The sequence below is a fragment of the Cyprinodon tularosa genome, unplaced genomic scaffold (assembly GCF_016077235.1).
Source record: "Cyprinodon tularosa strain WSP-4 unplaced genomic scaffold, ASM1607723v1 ctg106, whole genome shotgun sequence".
Classification (NCBI taxonomy): Eukaryota; Metazoa; Chordata; class Actinopteri; order Cyprinodontiformes; family Cyprinodontidae; genus Cyprinodon; species Cyprinodon tularosa.
In genome coordinates this window covers 2,120,086-2,135,395 of record NW_024037849.1, presented here as the reverse complement: position 1 = coordinate 2,135,395, position 15,310 = coordinate 2,120,086, and the positions used below count along the sequence as shown (strand labels likewise).

The 15,310-nt window shown below is 34.8% G+C and overlaps 1 protein-coding gene across 1 annotated transcript in view; it reads left to right on the top strand.

Moving 5' to 3' along the window:
- The window catches only part of LOC119784896 (ephrin type-B receptor 1-like), a 118,943-nt gene that overhangs the window by 81,304 nt on the left and 22,329 nt on the right, over positions 1 to 15,310 (top strand). Inside the window, exons 10-11 of the mRNA XM_038287177.1 lie at positions 12,412 to 12,577; positions 12,861 to 12,966. Of these exons, the coding sequence (XP_038143105.1) occupies positions 12,412 to 12,577; positions 12,861 to 12,966 (272 nt within the window). The remainder of the gene's footprint in view (positions 1 to 12,411; positions 12,578 to 12,860; positions 12,967 to 15,310) is intronic.

Sequence of the window (15,310 nt, the reverse complement as noted above, 5' to 3'; positions counted from 1 at the left end):
TCTTCTGCTTGGTTATAATAACTAATGTTGTTGTCTGCTATAATCTGAGCTGAAGGGAGCATGTAGTTATTGAATAGGAGGGCTCCAGAATGTTTTTGCTGTAATGTGTTCTTCATCTTTATAATCTCCTTCCTGTAACTTAACATGGCTATTGCTCCAACGGCTGATAGAAATAATTGCCGCTGTGTTTGTTGGCTGACACTCTTGGCATGATAATTAATTAAGGACAGCTGTTGACAGAAGCTGTCAACATGATTGTGATTTGTATAATTGTGGCATTTTCTTTCTCACTGCTGGTAGATGTCTGATCACGTAAATGCATCATCTTTTGACAGATTCATCTAGTAATTAGTGAAGATGGATTTTGGAGTAAAATGCATATTTGATGGGGCCATACTGCATTGCCACACTGACAGGGTCCTACAGAGATAGAAAGGCTCGTTTTACCAATTAAAAATTCACAGTACTTTTGTTAGCTGTTGGCTGCAGTGAGCTCTTGAAAAACAAGACATTAGATTTTTTTTTTATTATTTAGATTGTAGTAATAATATATATTTATCCATTAAATAACACAAGGAAGCTCAAAGAGAAAACACAAGTAGAAACAGTGATAATCATTCTCACACATTTCTCTTAAGTGGGATTCCCATTAGATTTCACATTTGTGCTTTCCTCCAGCTGTTGTCACTATACTTGTTTATGTGTCAAGTTTTGTATTGCAACCTTGTCTGAACCCTATATATGTTTGCTGAGTTTATTTTATAATATTTATGACCTCAGCTCACATTCTTATTGTGGGCTTCATGTCTCTCAGCTGACTCGAGTATATGACAGCAGTCACCAGAGACCCCTGGTCATGCAGATACTTTTATCTGTGAAAGACTGAATATGTTCTTTCTAGACAGACCTGAGCGCAGAGAGTGAATCCTCTTGTTACAAAAACAACATTTATATAAAGTAGGTGTGGATTCTGAAAATGTTCTATTTTCTTTCCATGTAACTTCAAAGCCATGGTAAGCAGATAGAACCACAGGAAAAAAATGCATGTGGAAATGTTAATATACTTTCTTTCAAACTCTTTGAAAAATTGGTTTTCCTGTAAGAACAATAAGTGGCATATTTCTAGAATGATGGTATTGTATGAGGGCAGCGACATGAGAAGCGAGATATATTCTTTTCCTCCACAGCTGTGTGAACAAAATGATGTCATTTTGTTCTTGCAGCCCTGTGTTCGGGGTTCTCAGTTCTTGTTGTCGACACATCTGGAAATCTTTGCAGAACTTCTCAAGAACAGGTTTATTATTTGACGATTTTCTGCTTTTGTTTTTGGGTTGTACATTCCCCCTTTTTCAGGGTGCAGAAATCCAATGAGGGCTGATCAGTGGTGCCTTGCAGCAAGAAGGTTTCGGGTTTGATTCTCGGCCCGGGATCTTTCTGCATGGAGTTTGCATGTTCTCCCTGAGTATGCATGGGATCTCTCGGGGTACTCTGGCTTCCTCCCACAGTCCAAAAACATGACTGTTAGGTAAATTGGCTTCTCTAAATTCCCCTTAGGTATGAGTATGTGTGTATGTGAATGGTTGTTTGTCCTGTTTGTGACCTGTCCAGGGTGTACCCCGCCTCTCTCCCGTAGACAGCTGGTGATAGGCACAGTAAACAGGAAAGTTTGTATGATACATTTTATAAGTAATAACTATTTTACTCTCCATCTCTTTCATCAATCTTAAAAATGTCCTTTCTGTTATTGTGTTATTATTCTCTTAAATATATGTGAAGTAATCTTCAGTGGATTGCACTTTCTTTTGCTAATTTGGTAGAGGAGCTTTGTTGCCAAGTGAATACATGGACATAACAAATACTTTTTTCTTGTAATTACCACTATCTGAACAAGAAGAATATCTTACTTCTTGTGGAGTATGTAACAGGCGTTAGGCTTAGTAAAGTTGGTCTAGATGTATTTTCCTGTTCAATGTTTCCAGCTCCTTTAGGGTGATCCTGAGGTGTTTGTTAAAAATGTTAGACATGTGAATCCTGCAGCATGCTCCAAGTCTACCCCACAGGCTTTCTAGCAAGCGAACAAATGAACAAAAAAAAATCTTCATAACCTTTATATGTGCCCCGCGGGAGTCCTTATCTTTTCTTCTCTTCATCTTTCTTCATCTTCATTTGTACTCACATGTACACCAAGCCACTTCATATTTATATTTTCATCATTACTATAATAATTTTCATATGTAAGATGTAAAATGCAGTCATATTCCTTAAAATAAGTGATCTGAGGGGTTTTTTTTGTGTTTAAAGTGTTTTGCTTGAGTTATACATCAGCATCAGAGCTCTAGGACTTTTTTTTTTATGTTTTTTATTTTTTATTTTTTTGTTTTTTTATAAAAGTGATATTTGAAACTCTCCAGACTTTAAAATGCTGTCACACTGTTTACTGTCTTGCCACATGTGTTAGTGTATCTTCAAGCAGTTCTACATGGGTGTATGTAGAGAAACAGAGAAGTCCAGTCAGGACTATGAAGTGTGTGTATAAATTATGATGTGCCACCATTTTATAGTGTGTGTAATGAAGGTTTTGAAATGCAGTGTGTTGCAGTAATTTTTTTTTTTTTATCTGAGCGCATTTTTTATTTATTTATATTACCTAAACATCTTAGGAGGAATGTTCAAAGCTCTTTACAGTGAGTGTCCCCAGGTGGTCAAAAAATATTCTTATCTAAGGGCCAACAGAAATGGGTTAAAATGTCTGTCCAACCATTCGACCTGTTAATTTAAGTAATTTTCATATATGCATATTGGGACTTTATGGTATATTATGTGATTTTTGTGGCCCCTTGTTGGAAAGTTTAATTCTTGAAGATGTATCCTTTTGTTTTCTACAAGACAAATATATATAGCTCTCAATAGAACCTTCTATAGCTGGTATCTTTAAAAGTAGGACCCATGTACTATCACACATGGTCATCTGGGTCTAATGTCTCCAGACATTTTATACCAATAAGTGTCTGTTTTTCCACTAACTATAACTTGCATACTGCAAAAGAAATGTGAGAAAAAGAGTTATCTACTGCTACTTTACAAATGAAAAGTCTTTTTGTCTCAATCTTGAGATGAATCGGTTGTAATTATGTTACCAGAGTATTAATATCTGAATGCAGTTACAAACTGGTGTCACTTTGCATTTTACAGCTGTTTCAGTGGAGAAATCCCCAGCCTGTGTGAATTGGGCCACTATGAACAGCAGACTCACAAATTGGCATGAAAATGTCTGACCTGGGGCTTGTTAGAAGCAACTAATTTAGGAGTAAAACGTGTAGGACCGGATTGCTTTCCCATCAAAGGGTGCTGCTACTGTACTCTCAGGAAGAAAATTGCTTAAATGAAAGAAACTGTGATTTTTTACGAAGTCCTTGTAATTTGCTGAATGCGAAGCTGTGTGCTTGAAAGGTAACTTACTAGATAGAGTATGTATCACCTAAAGGTAAGACTGCTCTCATCTTTGCTGAAGCTGAGCCCAGAGCTGGAAAAACACTTCACTGCAGATATATATATATATATATATATATATATATATATATATATATATATATATATATATATATATATATATATATATATATATTTATAAAAAAAAAACTAAGAACAAAGCACCGACAAGGGATTGTAAGCTACACCAAAAAGAAATTAAGACTACTCACAGCTTTTCACTCTTTTTTTCCCCATCTCTCTTAGCAGAAGAATATATACATTTCTTTTTTCTCTTTTTTGATACTGATTTTCTACTCGTTATTCCATCTTGTTACGAAGTCAAATGTCTTTGACTCACAAATTATGGTCTGAACCAGAAATACTACTGTAAACTTGACCAGTTGTGACTCTTTTAGAGTCACTTTTAGAATATTTTCATGATCACATCCAGGCACAGCCTTAATCTCTACAACTTCACTGTAATGTTCACAGATCATGTCTAGGTTATTACCAAGTTGCAGGTTAGATTGAAATAGGACAAGATGGAATGGAATGGAATACAATAGAATAGAATTGACTAGAATACAATACAATATGAAACAATACATACAGTACAAAGATCCTAAACACAAGTCTCGAAAGATGAAAAAAATGAAAAAATGTCAGCATTAAATATACAGCAAATGAAAAAAAAAAAAACACATCTCAGAAAAGAAAACACTGCAATTATTTGCAGATTATAGATTCCAACACCAGCTGGGAGAAAGGATTTGCAATAGTGCTCCTTTGTGCACCTACAGTGCAGTGGCTTTTTATAATTTAGAAAATCTTTAATAGAAATATTTCCTGCTTAACAACATAATGAATTATTAGTTTTCTTTCCGATCGGTAATGTTTATGTTTTGTAATGGGGAAAACTTTGATCTGATGCAAAAGCCCAGCGAATGACTTAACGTAGCTTCATTTGATTAGTGTGTATGCACTGTTGTTTCAGTGAGGCTCTTTTCTTTGTGAATGAGACAGAAAGATGAAACAGAATGCTGTGCAAACATTCAAGGCATTACTTGATGCTGTTGATCATAGTGAATCAAACCTGTTTATTTAACTGACAAGAAAGAAAACCATGTTTGCTTTGCAGAGGATAATAAAACAGAGTAAGAGTTTCAGATAATTGAATATATTTAGTTAAATCAAGTGTTATGTTTTCCACTGGTTGGAGCTGCAAATCTTCTCAGAAATATGGAAAAGCCTACAGTATATCAGAGCATATTTAATGGCTTGAAAATAAGGAAAGGTCTAATATATCCTGTTTTACTACAACAGTCATGTTTTTGAAGTAAAAAAAAAAAAAAAAAAAAAGCAACGCTGTATTAAACTCTGTCTAAAAACTACACAATAGTTTTTAATTATCTCATTGCATGGTTTCTATAGCAAACATAGATGTTAATAATTATCCCTTCAACCTTTACCCACAATCCAGGCATATGTATTCAGCCTCCTTTTCTGTTTAGGTACTAAATAAGAAGCAGGGTTAATTAGTGAACAGCTTCCTTCTATGTGTAATATAATGTCAGTATAAAGCCCTCAGATGATTATTAGAGACCATTATTAAAAAGAAAAGTGAAGAGGGAGTAGCACAATAACTTGAATACCTTACAGAATAGTGTCCAATTGAGACAGAATATGGTTTAGAATAACTGCAAATCTAATGTAAGATGAGCTTTTGATATGGAAACAGAATCTAATTTTATCTCTGGAAGAGCTGCAAAGATCCACAGCTGAGGTCAGAGAACCTCTTCAGAATAAAACTTGCAGTTGGTCGTTAGCAAAAAAGTGGCAGGATTTTTAAGTATTTAAAGTCGTACGGAAATCATATTTAAATGTCAAATCATTTTGGCTTAAACATGTATATAAATGAACTTTTTATCAGACAATATTGTCCCAAAATTTAGAAAATTTCTATTTCTAAGAAAAAAGCCCGTCTTAAAATCTGTGTTGTTTTTTTCATTATCTTATGCAGGCCACTTAGTTATACCAGCTTTTACACCTGAATTCAGCTAATCATATATCAACGTTCATCTGTCAATCAAATTTATTCAGCCATAGCGTCTTAATTCGTATGTCGCAGCTAATATACGCAAAGGTTGAAATAAGAAATAAGAATAATTTACTTTATCATTGAGTTACGTTCCAGTGTTCATAGTGATGGACGTCTGTGTCTTCAGAGCTAACAGAACTGGCAGCGTTGCGAGTCAAGGGCTCAACCATGTACGGCTGTAAGCCTTCTACGTACACCAAACCAAGCTTCTGCCACCCTGGCGTCCTCTTCCACAGCAACTTCGCCCCCATTATTCCTCCTCTAAATACAAAATGTATGATGGAGGAGACTCATCCACGACCTCTGACACACAACTCTCCTCCTCTTGCATGTTTCCGCTGTCCATAGTGTTCCTTGACATTGTTGTTTCTGTCACGTCTTGGTTGAGGTTTGGAGGACCCAAATGCAGAGGCAGAGAGGCTGAGGTGAATACTTGTAGATTTAATGAAAAAATGGTTAACAAAGGCAGTCCAAAAATCCAACTGAAATGTAACAGACCAGAACAGAACAGATATCAAGGGAAAACGCGTAGAAGGAGCCAGGGAGAGACGAGGGGAGACGATTGCAGCGATGACAGGACCAGCAACAACAAAGGAACCAACAAAGAGTGAGAGCAGAGGGAGAGCATATATAGCTGACTGAGACAAAGGCAGGGCTAATGAGCTGACAAGGAGCAGGTGTGAGAGGAGACAACGAGGGAGCCAAGGGGAAAGGAACAAACACACACACACACACACACAAGAGGGCAACAGAGGACAACAGAAAAACATGAGAACTAACAAATCTAGAAATTACAACAAAAAAGGAATAAACCAATAAAACTAGGGAAGATAGAGCAAAGTAAAGCACAATATAACCAAAACCGTGACAGTTTCTAAGTCACCAATTTAGTGCTACTTGGTCCCAATGTAATTTCACAATTTGGTCGAGTAAATTGTGGTTCATGTACACAAAAGTAATTATTGTTGGAAGAAAAAAAAAAAAAGAAAAAAAAAAAAAAAAATATATATATATATATATATTTCTATTGTTTGTGCTGTAGCTCATACAGTCATACTGTAGATACAGAGTGTGGTAAGATGGAGACATGGTCTGCATTTTTTATTTTAATATTTCATTATTATTTATTTAATGCATTATTATTATTATTATTATTGTTATTATTATTATTTAATGATAATTACTAATTTATTAAATAATAATTTTGCTCAACTTTACATTTTAGGCAAAAAAAAAGGAAAGTATTTTTAAGTAAATGGTCTAAGTCTTTAATACCCTGAACTTTCAACTTTCAAGTTAAGTCTGAAGTCATAGAAATAATGACTTGAGTCTGATTGAAGTCTGAGTCATGTCACTCATGTGGCCACAGGGGTACACAGAAAACATGTGAAATTTGTTTTTTTGGTCATTTATAATTTATATGGTAACATTTTACACCTAAAATACCAATTTCCTGCATGTAAAATGGTAGCAAGATGATGTTAATCCCTTGATTGTCCCACAATGGGGAAAATCACTCTGCATTTAAACCTTCCCCGTGGGAGATACCTTCCTTAAAGTAACAGAAAAGCTCAGATATAATTTAAATATCCATTCATCTTTGAAACAATAAATGTAGTCCTGACTGAAGGCTTTAAAAATCAAAATGAGAGTAGAGCTTCTGTATTCATGTAATGATTACTATTTCCATCCCTAAAAGTCGCAAGCTGCTAGAGACAATGCCCAAAAGAATTGCAATTGCAGTCACAGCTGAATGTGTTTCTTCAAGGAATTGGGTTATGGGTAGTAAATACACGCAGAACTGTAAAGATTTTATTTCTAATACAGCAATTTTCCCTCTGCTTCCCAGATAGCAAAATATTAATGGATCAACATTGAAATATAGAGGGCAGAAATATGTATTCAGGTTGAAACCTGATGTTGACAGTGCAAAACGTGATCGATGCTTATATGTTGAATCAACTTCTTTTTTTAACCAAAGCTGATACCATATAAAGTATAAAGTTGATTCAACCATCATCTAATTTGGATACACCCATATTGAATCAATAGGCCTCATTCAAGAACTATTCGTAAGAAAAAAAATTGTTCTTGAATGGTTACAAATGATTTAGGATCAAATGTAGAATTCACAATTTTTCCCCTATTTCTAATCTTCTCTCAGGGAGGATCCTATTGTACGGGTGCTCCAGACTTGATCTAGGAGTCTTCCTCAATCAGTCAGCTGTTATCCAAACCTAGTTTTTCACTAAATTACTACATTTCATTTTACAATTTTCCACTTTATTAGGCTACATCATATATTATGCAATTGGAAAATTATAAATCAGATTTTTTTTGACTGATGACAGAACTATCTGTCACTACAAGGCATGTCGGTATCCAGGGGACACTTTAATTTGCTTTTATTTTGTTAAAAAAAAACAGTCAGAGATCAAGCTACTGTTGAAATAACATCTGGAAAAGAATATGGATAGAAAGTTAGCATTGATTTCACTCGATGGCAGCTCCTTGACTATGGAGTCAGAAAGAAGTCAAAATGTTTTTAAGTTTACAATAATTTTGACCCCTTTCTGACTCCATACTTGACTTTTTATTACACTAAATGTGGAATATTTGGGTTTGGATCTGTCTAAAATATTTATGCATTGTATGAGAGAAATGGAGAGTGGGATGAAGGGATGATATAAGTGGTCTGGAGATGTGCAGTTTGTGTATTAAAAGGAGATTTTGCAGAATTTTGTGTTGTTTTGGTCAATGGCGATTTACATAATATTTTGTACCTCTTTTTTCCATTAGTAGTTTCATTGAATAATTTCAGAACAAATGATTTTTCTTTACCTATTTACTTCTGTCACAGTGAAACTACGGTATTTACAGGTCTTGTAATTTATATCCCTCTGCTTGGTTTTTTACTGGTCACTGCTCAGCCCTCCGTCAGTTGAACTTTGATCTCTGAAACAGTAAAGATTATCTTCTTCATCTTCAATGCCATTTCTATGAATAAACATCTTTTGACAAGCGTGGGAAGTCGTTGCCTTATATAGAATTAATGGGGTGGTAATTATGCAGAATTACATTTCTCAGGAACACACAATCACTTACGCACAGGTCGACTGCATTAAGTTTACAAGCTTTTACTGAGGTGAAGGAAATTTGTTGACTCTGATGTGAGGTGTTAGTAAAATCCCATTGTAGGAGAAAATGTAAGAGAAACAAGAATACGCAAAGGTTGTTTTAATTCAACCATCATCTAAATGATGCTTGATGTCTATGTCTCAGATAAAGTCCTAATCATTGGAACCCAAGTCAGTATTTTATTACTACAAATTGTGAAAGAGATTTATGGGGATTAAACCTAGGCAAGGCGCAGTACCTTCCTCTAGTTCTATCAAGAAGCAGGTAAAGAATAGTAAACAAAAAAAGATAAAATGTTCTGTATTTACAGCTTTGAGGACAATAAAAATGAGCCAAAAACAAAGTGAGATGTTGTGCTAGATATTTATTATAGCTGCATTCTGACACAAACTGTCAAACGTGTTACTTTGCCCTTAGTAAGCCTTATCTGCCGTTAGTTTTGTTTTAATAAAGTCTCATATAGAAGTCAATTAGGATTCTGCCTTTTCCTCCGTGAAGCAGTCAACCACATAAAGACTAATTTTAGCTCATAGCTTTAAGTGAAGATGTCCCAGGGGAACAGTTTGATAAGCCTGGTGAGAGAGGACAAGCCTCTCCTTACCAGACAGCTGTGCTGCACACTTTTTTTTTTTTTTTTTTTTTTTTTTTTACGGTTTTTTTAATTTTTTTCACCTTCCTCATCACCTCCAGCTCCTTACTCTCTCCTCACTCACTCCCACTCTATAGATAACGAGTTTTAATGCAGTAAATTTGATATGGTGGAGAAAGTCAGAATTTCCCCCCAATACTTATCTCTGTCTACCAGGCCTTCCCAGATGGGCTGCCCTCCAACCTTTTTACTCCAGTAAGCATGGAGCCAAGCCTTCCTCACCACACACTCTATATTACAAACTTTACCAATTACATCATATCTTTTTCTGTAGGTATATTCAAACATTACGCACAACTTATTTGTCTATTAACTCTACAAAACCCCAAAATCACCCACTTAAATTTCAGCTGATATTAGTAACATAAATCTATAATATCTTTTACACCCAACAGTAAAGACATAATATTCAAATAACTTATGTCTGTTACCGTAAAGACAGGGAACATAGTAAGACATTTAATGCCTTGCTGATGATTATTTTGATACTAGAGAAAGACTTAATGACTGACATGTGTAAAATGGGTTTTCCCTATGAATATTTATGGTATAAAACTCAATCATATTTAACCACATGTCTCCTTCTGATAACCCGCCCTTTTTCTCCCCAATCTACCGGCAATTTCCACCCACTCCTCTCCCTCCTGTGCTGTATTCTTGATCATCACCATCATCTCTTTTCCTCTCCACTTTGCTCTGCCGTTGACCTCCCCACCCTGCCGTCCTTCATTCTTGCGGCACAATTCCCTCCCTCTACCTTCATGCCACCACAACAGCATTCCTTTCATTCTGCCTTCCTCTCTTAGATTTAGCCTCTGTAAAACCTTGTTATCTGAAAGAAAATGACAGAAAATAGGAAGTCTTAAATGAGGAGAAGGGGGTACAGATGGAGGTAAAAGGTGACAGCCTTGGATTTATTAGATAGAAAAGATAACATTGGGATGAATGGAACAAAAGAAGTCCACAGGCTCATCTTTCTCTGTGGGTAAAAGCTAATTAACTGCAAAAAGGCTTTATAATATTTGCATGGATTGAAAAAAGTTGAATGAATTAAAAGGGCAAGACAGAAGAAAAGTGATCATCAGGAAATAAGTTAAATGTATTGGAAAAATAATTGACATAGGAATGATAATCATCCATAAATTGAAAGAGAGAGTGAAATATTAACAGAAAAATTGATGTCATATCAAAAAGGATTATGTCAAATTAAAACTAATGAGTAGTCCTAAAAATGGAGAAAAAAAAGTTGGCAGAAACAAAAAAGAAAATCTGGCCAACTGTGTGGATGGTGAAAAACAAAATTCAGAAAATACTCACCAAGCAGAAGAAACAAGTCTAGAAAAAAGGCAATCCAAAAGCTAACAAAAGAGCAGCAAGACAAGCACCTCCATCCAATTTCTATATCCTCTTATCCTTGTTGGGTCAAGGTGATTGCGAAGCAGAAGGGCTGGAGCCTAGCTGCATGTATGTTTTGCTTATTTTATTGGTTATTAGTGGAAGATAGAGCAGATATGGGCCAAGTGAGATGATGGTATAGATTAGTAGCTGAGGTAATAGGATAGTCTTTATGATTAAAGATTTTTCCAGCAAATGCTTGTGGACAGAATCGCAACGTAATCAAAGAGGAACTCTGTGGTGTGAAGGTGAAAGTTTGTAGAATTATTAAAATTGTACTGTGACAACCTCAGACTTCAGTATCCTGCTATTATTCAAAACCATAGTGTTATCTTTTTTTTTGTTTGAAAAGTAACAGTTTAAAGGGCAACACAAAAAAATTACCTGATGATAACTGAGAGTCAAAAGTGACTCATTACTACTTACTGTGCATTAAAACCAAAGAAAACATTGAAGCATTTAAATAAATATAAAAGTTTGAATCCAATCCCTTTCAGCATTTGTATCAGGAGGTTATTATATATTTTTTATTTAAGTCAACATATGGTGTTTTAACAACTGTTAAAATGCACAAGAGGTGGGATTGGCTGTGGACATTCATGGGGTATATCCAAGCAAATTAATGAAAAGTTAAATGGGAGGAAAATTGTGCCAGAAAAATTTGCACCTGTGCAAAAGCAAAGGGAACAATCACAACAATGAAATGATTGTGAAGCAAACACTATTGTAACTTCAGAGGTCACTAAATGTGGACTGCAGCTGGAGTAACTGTTGGATTGGTGTGTTAAGCCATAATCTTTAAGCAGATACATAAGTAATATCTTGTTTAGGGCTAAGGAGAGAAGAATGGATTGGTGCTCGTTGGTTCTCAGTGGGTGAAAGTTCTCTGTTAGACTAAATAATATTTTGCATCTTATTTTAAAATCAAGGTTCCAGAGTTGGAGAAAGATTAAAAGGAACAAATTCCAAGTTTTTTGAGATATAGTTGGATTATGGTTGTTCTGCTGACACCCAGATTCTGATAATATTTGCCCAATCTACTAAAAAACAATGTGGGCAAATAAATTGAGTGTTAATGAACCGGGCCAGCAAATCAGTCAGACCTAAATCCCACAGGAAATAACACATTGACACTAGAAGCAACAAGAAAATCAAAAGCAAAGTTTCCTTCCCTAGCAAGTATATCTACTGTACATGATCAGCTTTATTCAGTTAGCCTACATTTCTAGAAAAGAAGTTCTCATTTTTTATAAGAAGCTGAATTTTTGGTCGTTGTTGGCTATAAGTTAAATGAATGAAATAAATGCTTGAAATAAACCACCATTTTTATAAATTGTGTTTAGACTTAGACTTGGCCAACTTTTATTGTCATTTTGCATGCAATGTTGTATGCAAAACAAAATTTTGTTTTGTACAGCTTTCAGACAGTAAATGAGCAGCAACTTGGCAGTGAAATTAACATTTGCATTTCATAAAGTGCAGCAGTTAAATGTAAACAGCATGGGAGAAAAAACATGGTGCAAATCGTACTGAAATTATTAGAAATGAATTAACAAGTAAATCTTACTTTACAATTTGAGTCCAATTTATTAAGACTCACCTATAATAACTAACAGTATAGTCTGTCATGCACTGAATTATTGATCTGCCTTCTCTGCAGTTCCAGTCATCGTTGCTGAACAGCTCAGTGGTCCAGAGTGATACACCCAACGTTGTCCTTGAGGGCCTGAGGCCTGGCACAGGCTATGTGGTCCAGGTGAGGGCCCGCACTGTGGCCGGCTACGGAGCCTACAGCAAAGAGATGCTCTTTCAAACCCTCACTGATGGTAAGAGCGTGGGTGGGTGGCTGGAGTGTGTGGAGATGTGTGTGAGTGGAGGTTTTCTGTAAGAGGAAAGGGTTTCTGAGAGGGAAAAAGGTTGTAAAGCGAATGCCTGTCTGTAAGGTGATTCATTTTGCCCACATATTTAGAGTTGTTGGAGATTTTAGTTGTTTGATACATATTCACTGTCGAATCGCCTGTCGTAGGCATATGAAAGAGAGAGAAAAATAAAATCCCTCATACCAGTTTGTTTGCTAAATTATTTATGTATTTGTTTTTGCCCCTGCAGATGAGTACAAGTCAGAGCTTGGACAGCAGCTCTATCTGACTGCAAGTTCTTTAGTAGGTGGAGTGTGTGTCGTCTCATTGGTAGCTCTTGCCATCATATGCACCAGGTAATTTCTTAACATATTAATTGCAAATAACAGTGTTTTTAAGGAAATAATTAATGTAAGTGGAGGAAATCTGCTATCAAGTCAAAACTAGTCATATGACCCTAAATACAGAATTTTAGATACTAGAATGTGATCAAGTATTATATTTAAAAGTAGTTTTAAGTAAATTATAGTGTTAACCCATTTCAAATGAAGTGAATCATAATTGAGACCTCTGCATCATCATTGTGATATTTCTGTTTTTGAAAACAGATATCAGACACAAGTAGAGAACAGAAAATCTATAAAAGATTATACATATAATGTATTTCAAATGATGCACATGTTAGGCAAATAAATTATCAAATTTAACCTATAGATAATTTCAATATACACAGAAGCTACGTGACAACTGTAGTTTGAAAAACAAACAATTTTCTGAAAGTAATAATTTAATGATCCAGGCTTTAAACATTTAAAATTGGTTAATAACATAGGTAACTATGAAATATAAACAATCAGAACTCAAATTTAGCATTTAGATTAAATAAAAGATCAATTATTTTTAAGCTAACAGGTTGTAAACCTGTAGATCAATGAGAGTTTGAGGGTGAGTATGTTGGTGTTTGATATATTTATCTTCAGTGGAATATTTTCTGTTCAGTGGAATATACTTATTTTACTGTTTTTTATTCAAAATTTTGTTTAATCATCTGTAGCTTTAGTTAATCTGAAATATAAACTTTACTATTTAACAGAGATTCTTGAAAGTACAGAATGAGATTTAAAAATTATTGTTTTTCTTCTAAAATAAGGACATTTAAAGAACTTTCAACAGCCGTTTTCACTTTGCTTTTATCTTCTATGCAAGTCTGGGCCAATATTTTCTTTGTTTCTGCTATCAGGTATATTTCTGGGGTTAATCTCTGAAATCTGACCTTTTCGATGGGTGAACACATTTTTTTTTTTCCAGGTAACTCTGAGTTATCTGAAAAAACTCAATTGGTTCCATTTAAAAATGGCTTTCCAATGAGTTGACTTAGTTATGGTATGCTTACGCACAAATGATAGCTGCTGATCTTGTCTGGCCAGAGGGCATTAAGAATTCATCTCACCTAAATACTGTTTAGTTTGCTCTGACTGATTGTTGTCTTTGTTGTTCTACAGGCCTCTAGCCAAAAAGCTAAATCAATTTCATTGGTTTGTGTTCATTTCAACTGCTCTAATTCTCTATTTACTTGTGTTGAAAATGTTATGGATCTATAGAAAATGTTTTCCTTACCTTTCAGTTTTTTTACATCTGGACTAGAACTTTTTGCAGTAATTAAATATTTCAATTAAACACATATATTCTCAAGTGTTGAAGAAGATTGTGAATTCGAACATAGTTTGTTGTATAGTGTTTCATATCAGTTGATATTTATAATTATATATATATATATATATATATATATATATATTATACATTTTTTTTTAACTAAAAGAAAGACCAGGGAAAGTGCTGATTGAAATTGTTTCCCTAACCTTTGCTGAACTTATGCATGAACCATAAAAAGGAGGGCAGCCCTGTCACCAACCTTACTTAGCTTGGCTTATAGAGGTTAAGAGGCTAAATCCTTCTCTCTGCTCAAATCACCGAGAATGCAAGGCGGTTCTGGAGAAGGGTTCAGTGCAATTATAGATCTTTCTGTCAGACATATTTTCTATTGATATTGATAAGGTATGTATTGTTATATATTCTGATATTATTTTTTGCCCAGCCTTAGCTGTGGATAAAATCCAATTACTGCTCTAACCAATGTGGCAACTATGCAGCCCCAGTTGACATCTGAAACTCATAGCTTCACTTCATTTTCTAGAGTCAGATACACTGTAATTCAAGCTTTTCTAATTCCTGATTTTGATCATTATGGCTTACACCAATTTAAACCCCAAAATGTTTTTTCTTAGAGAATAAAACATATGACCAATCATAAAAAAGAAAGGAGTCCTCTTTCAGGATTATTATTGAAATTATCTTATGGTCCTCTTGTGCTCTAGACTGACATAAAAGTTGTCTGTCAGATAGTATATTTTCTTTCTACTTGCATCCTAATATGTACGGAAATCATAGCAGCTGCTTGAACCGCTCTGTGTAGATCTTAGTTTTGCTTGTGAATGTACTGTATTACAGTACATTCACAGGTGGGTAGTAAGTAATTAGTTACATTTAGTAACTCGAGTTACAGTTTGAAAAAAAAAAAAATTATGAGTAGGTTTATTGTGCTGTACTTTTTATTTTTACCTGAGTAATATTGTTGAAAGTATCACTACTCCTACCTGAAGAAAATCTCTGAGTACGGTGTCCTCTCTGAGTAATTTGAAC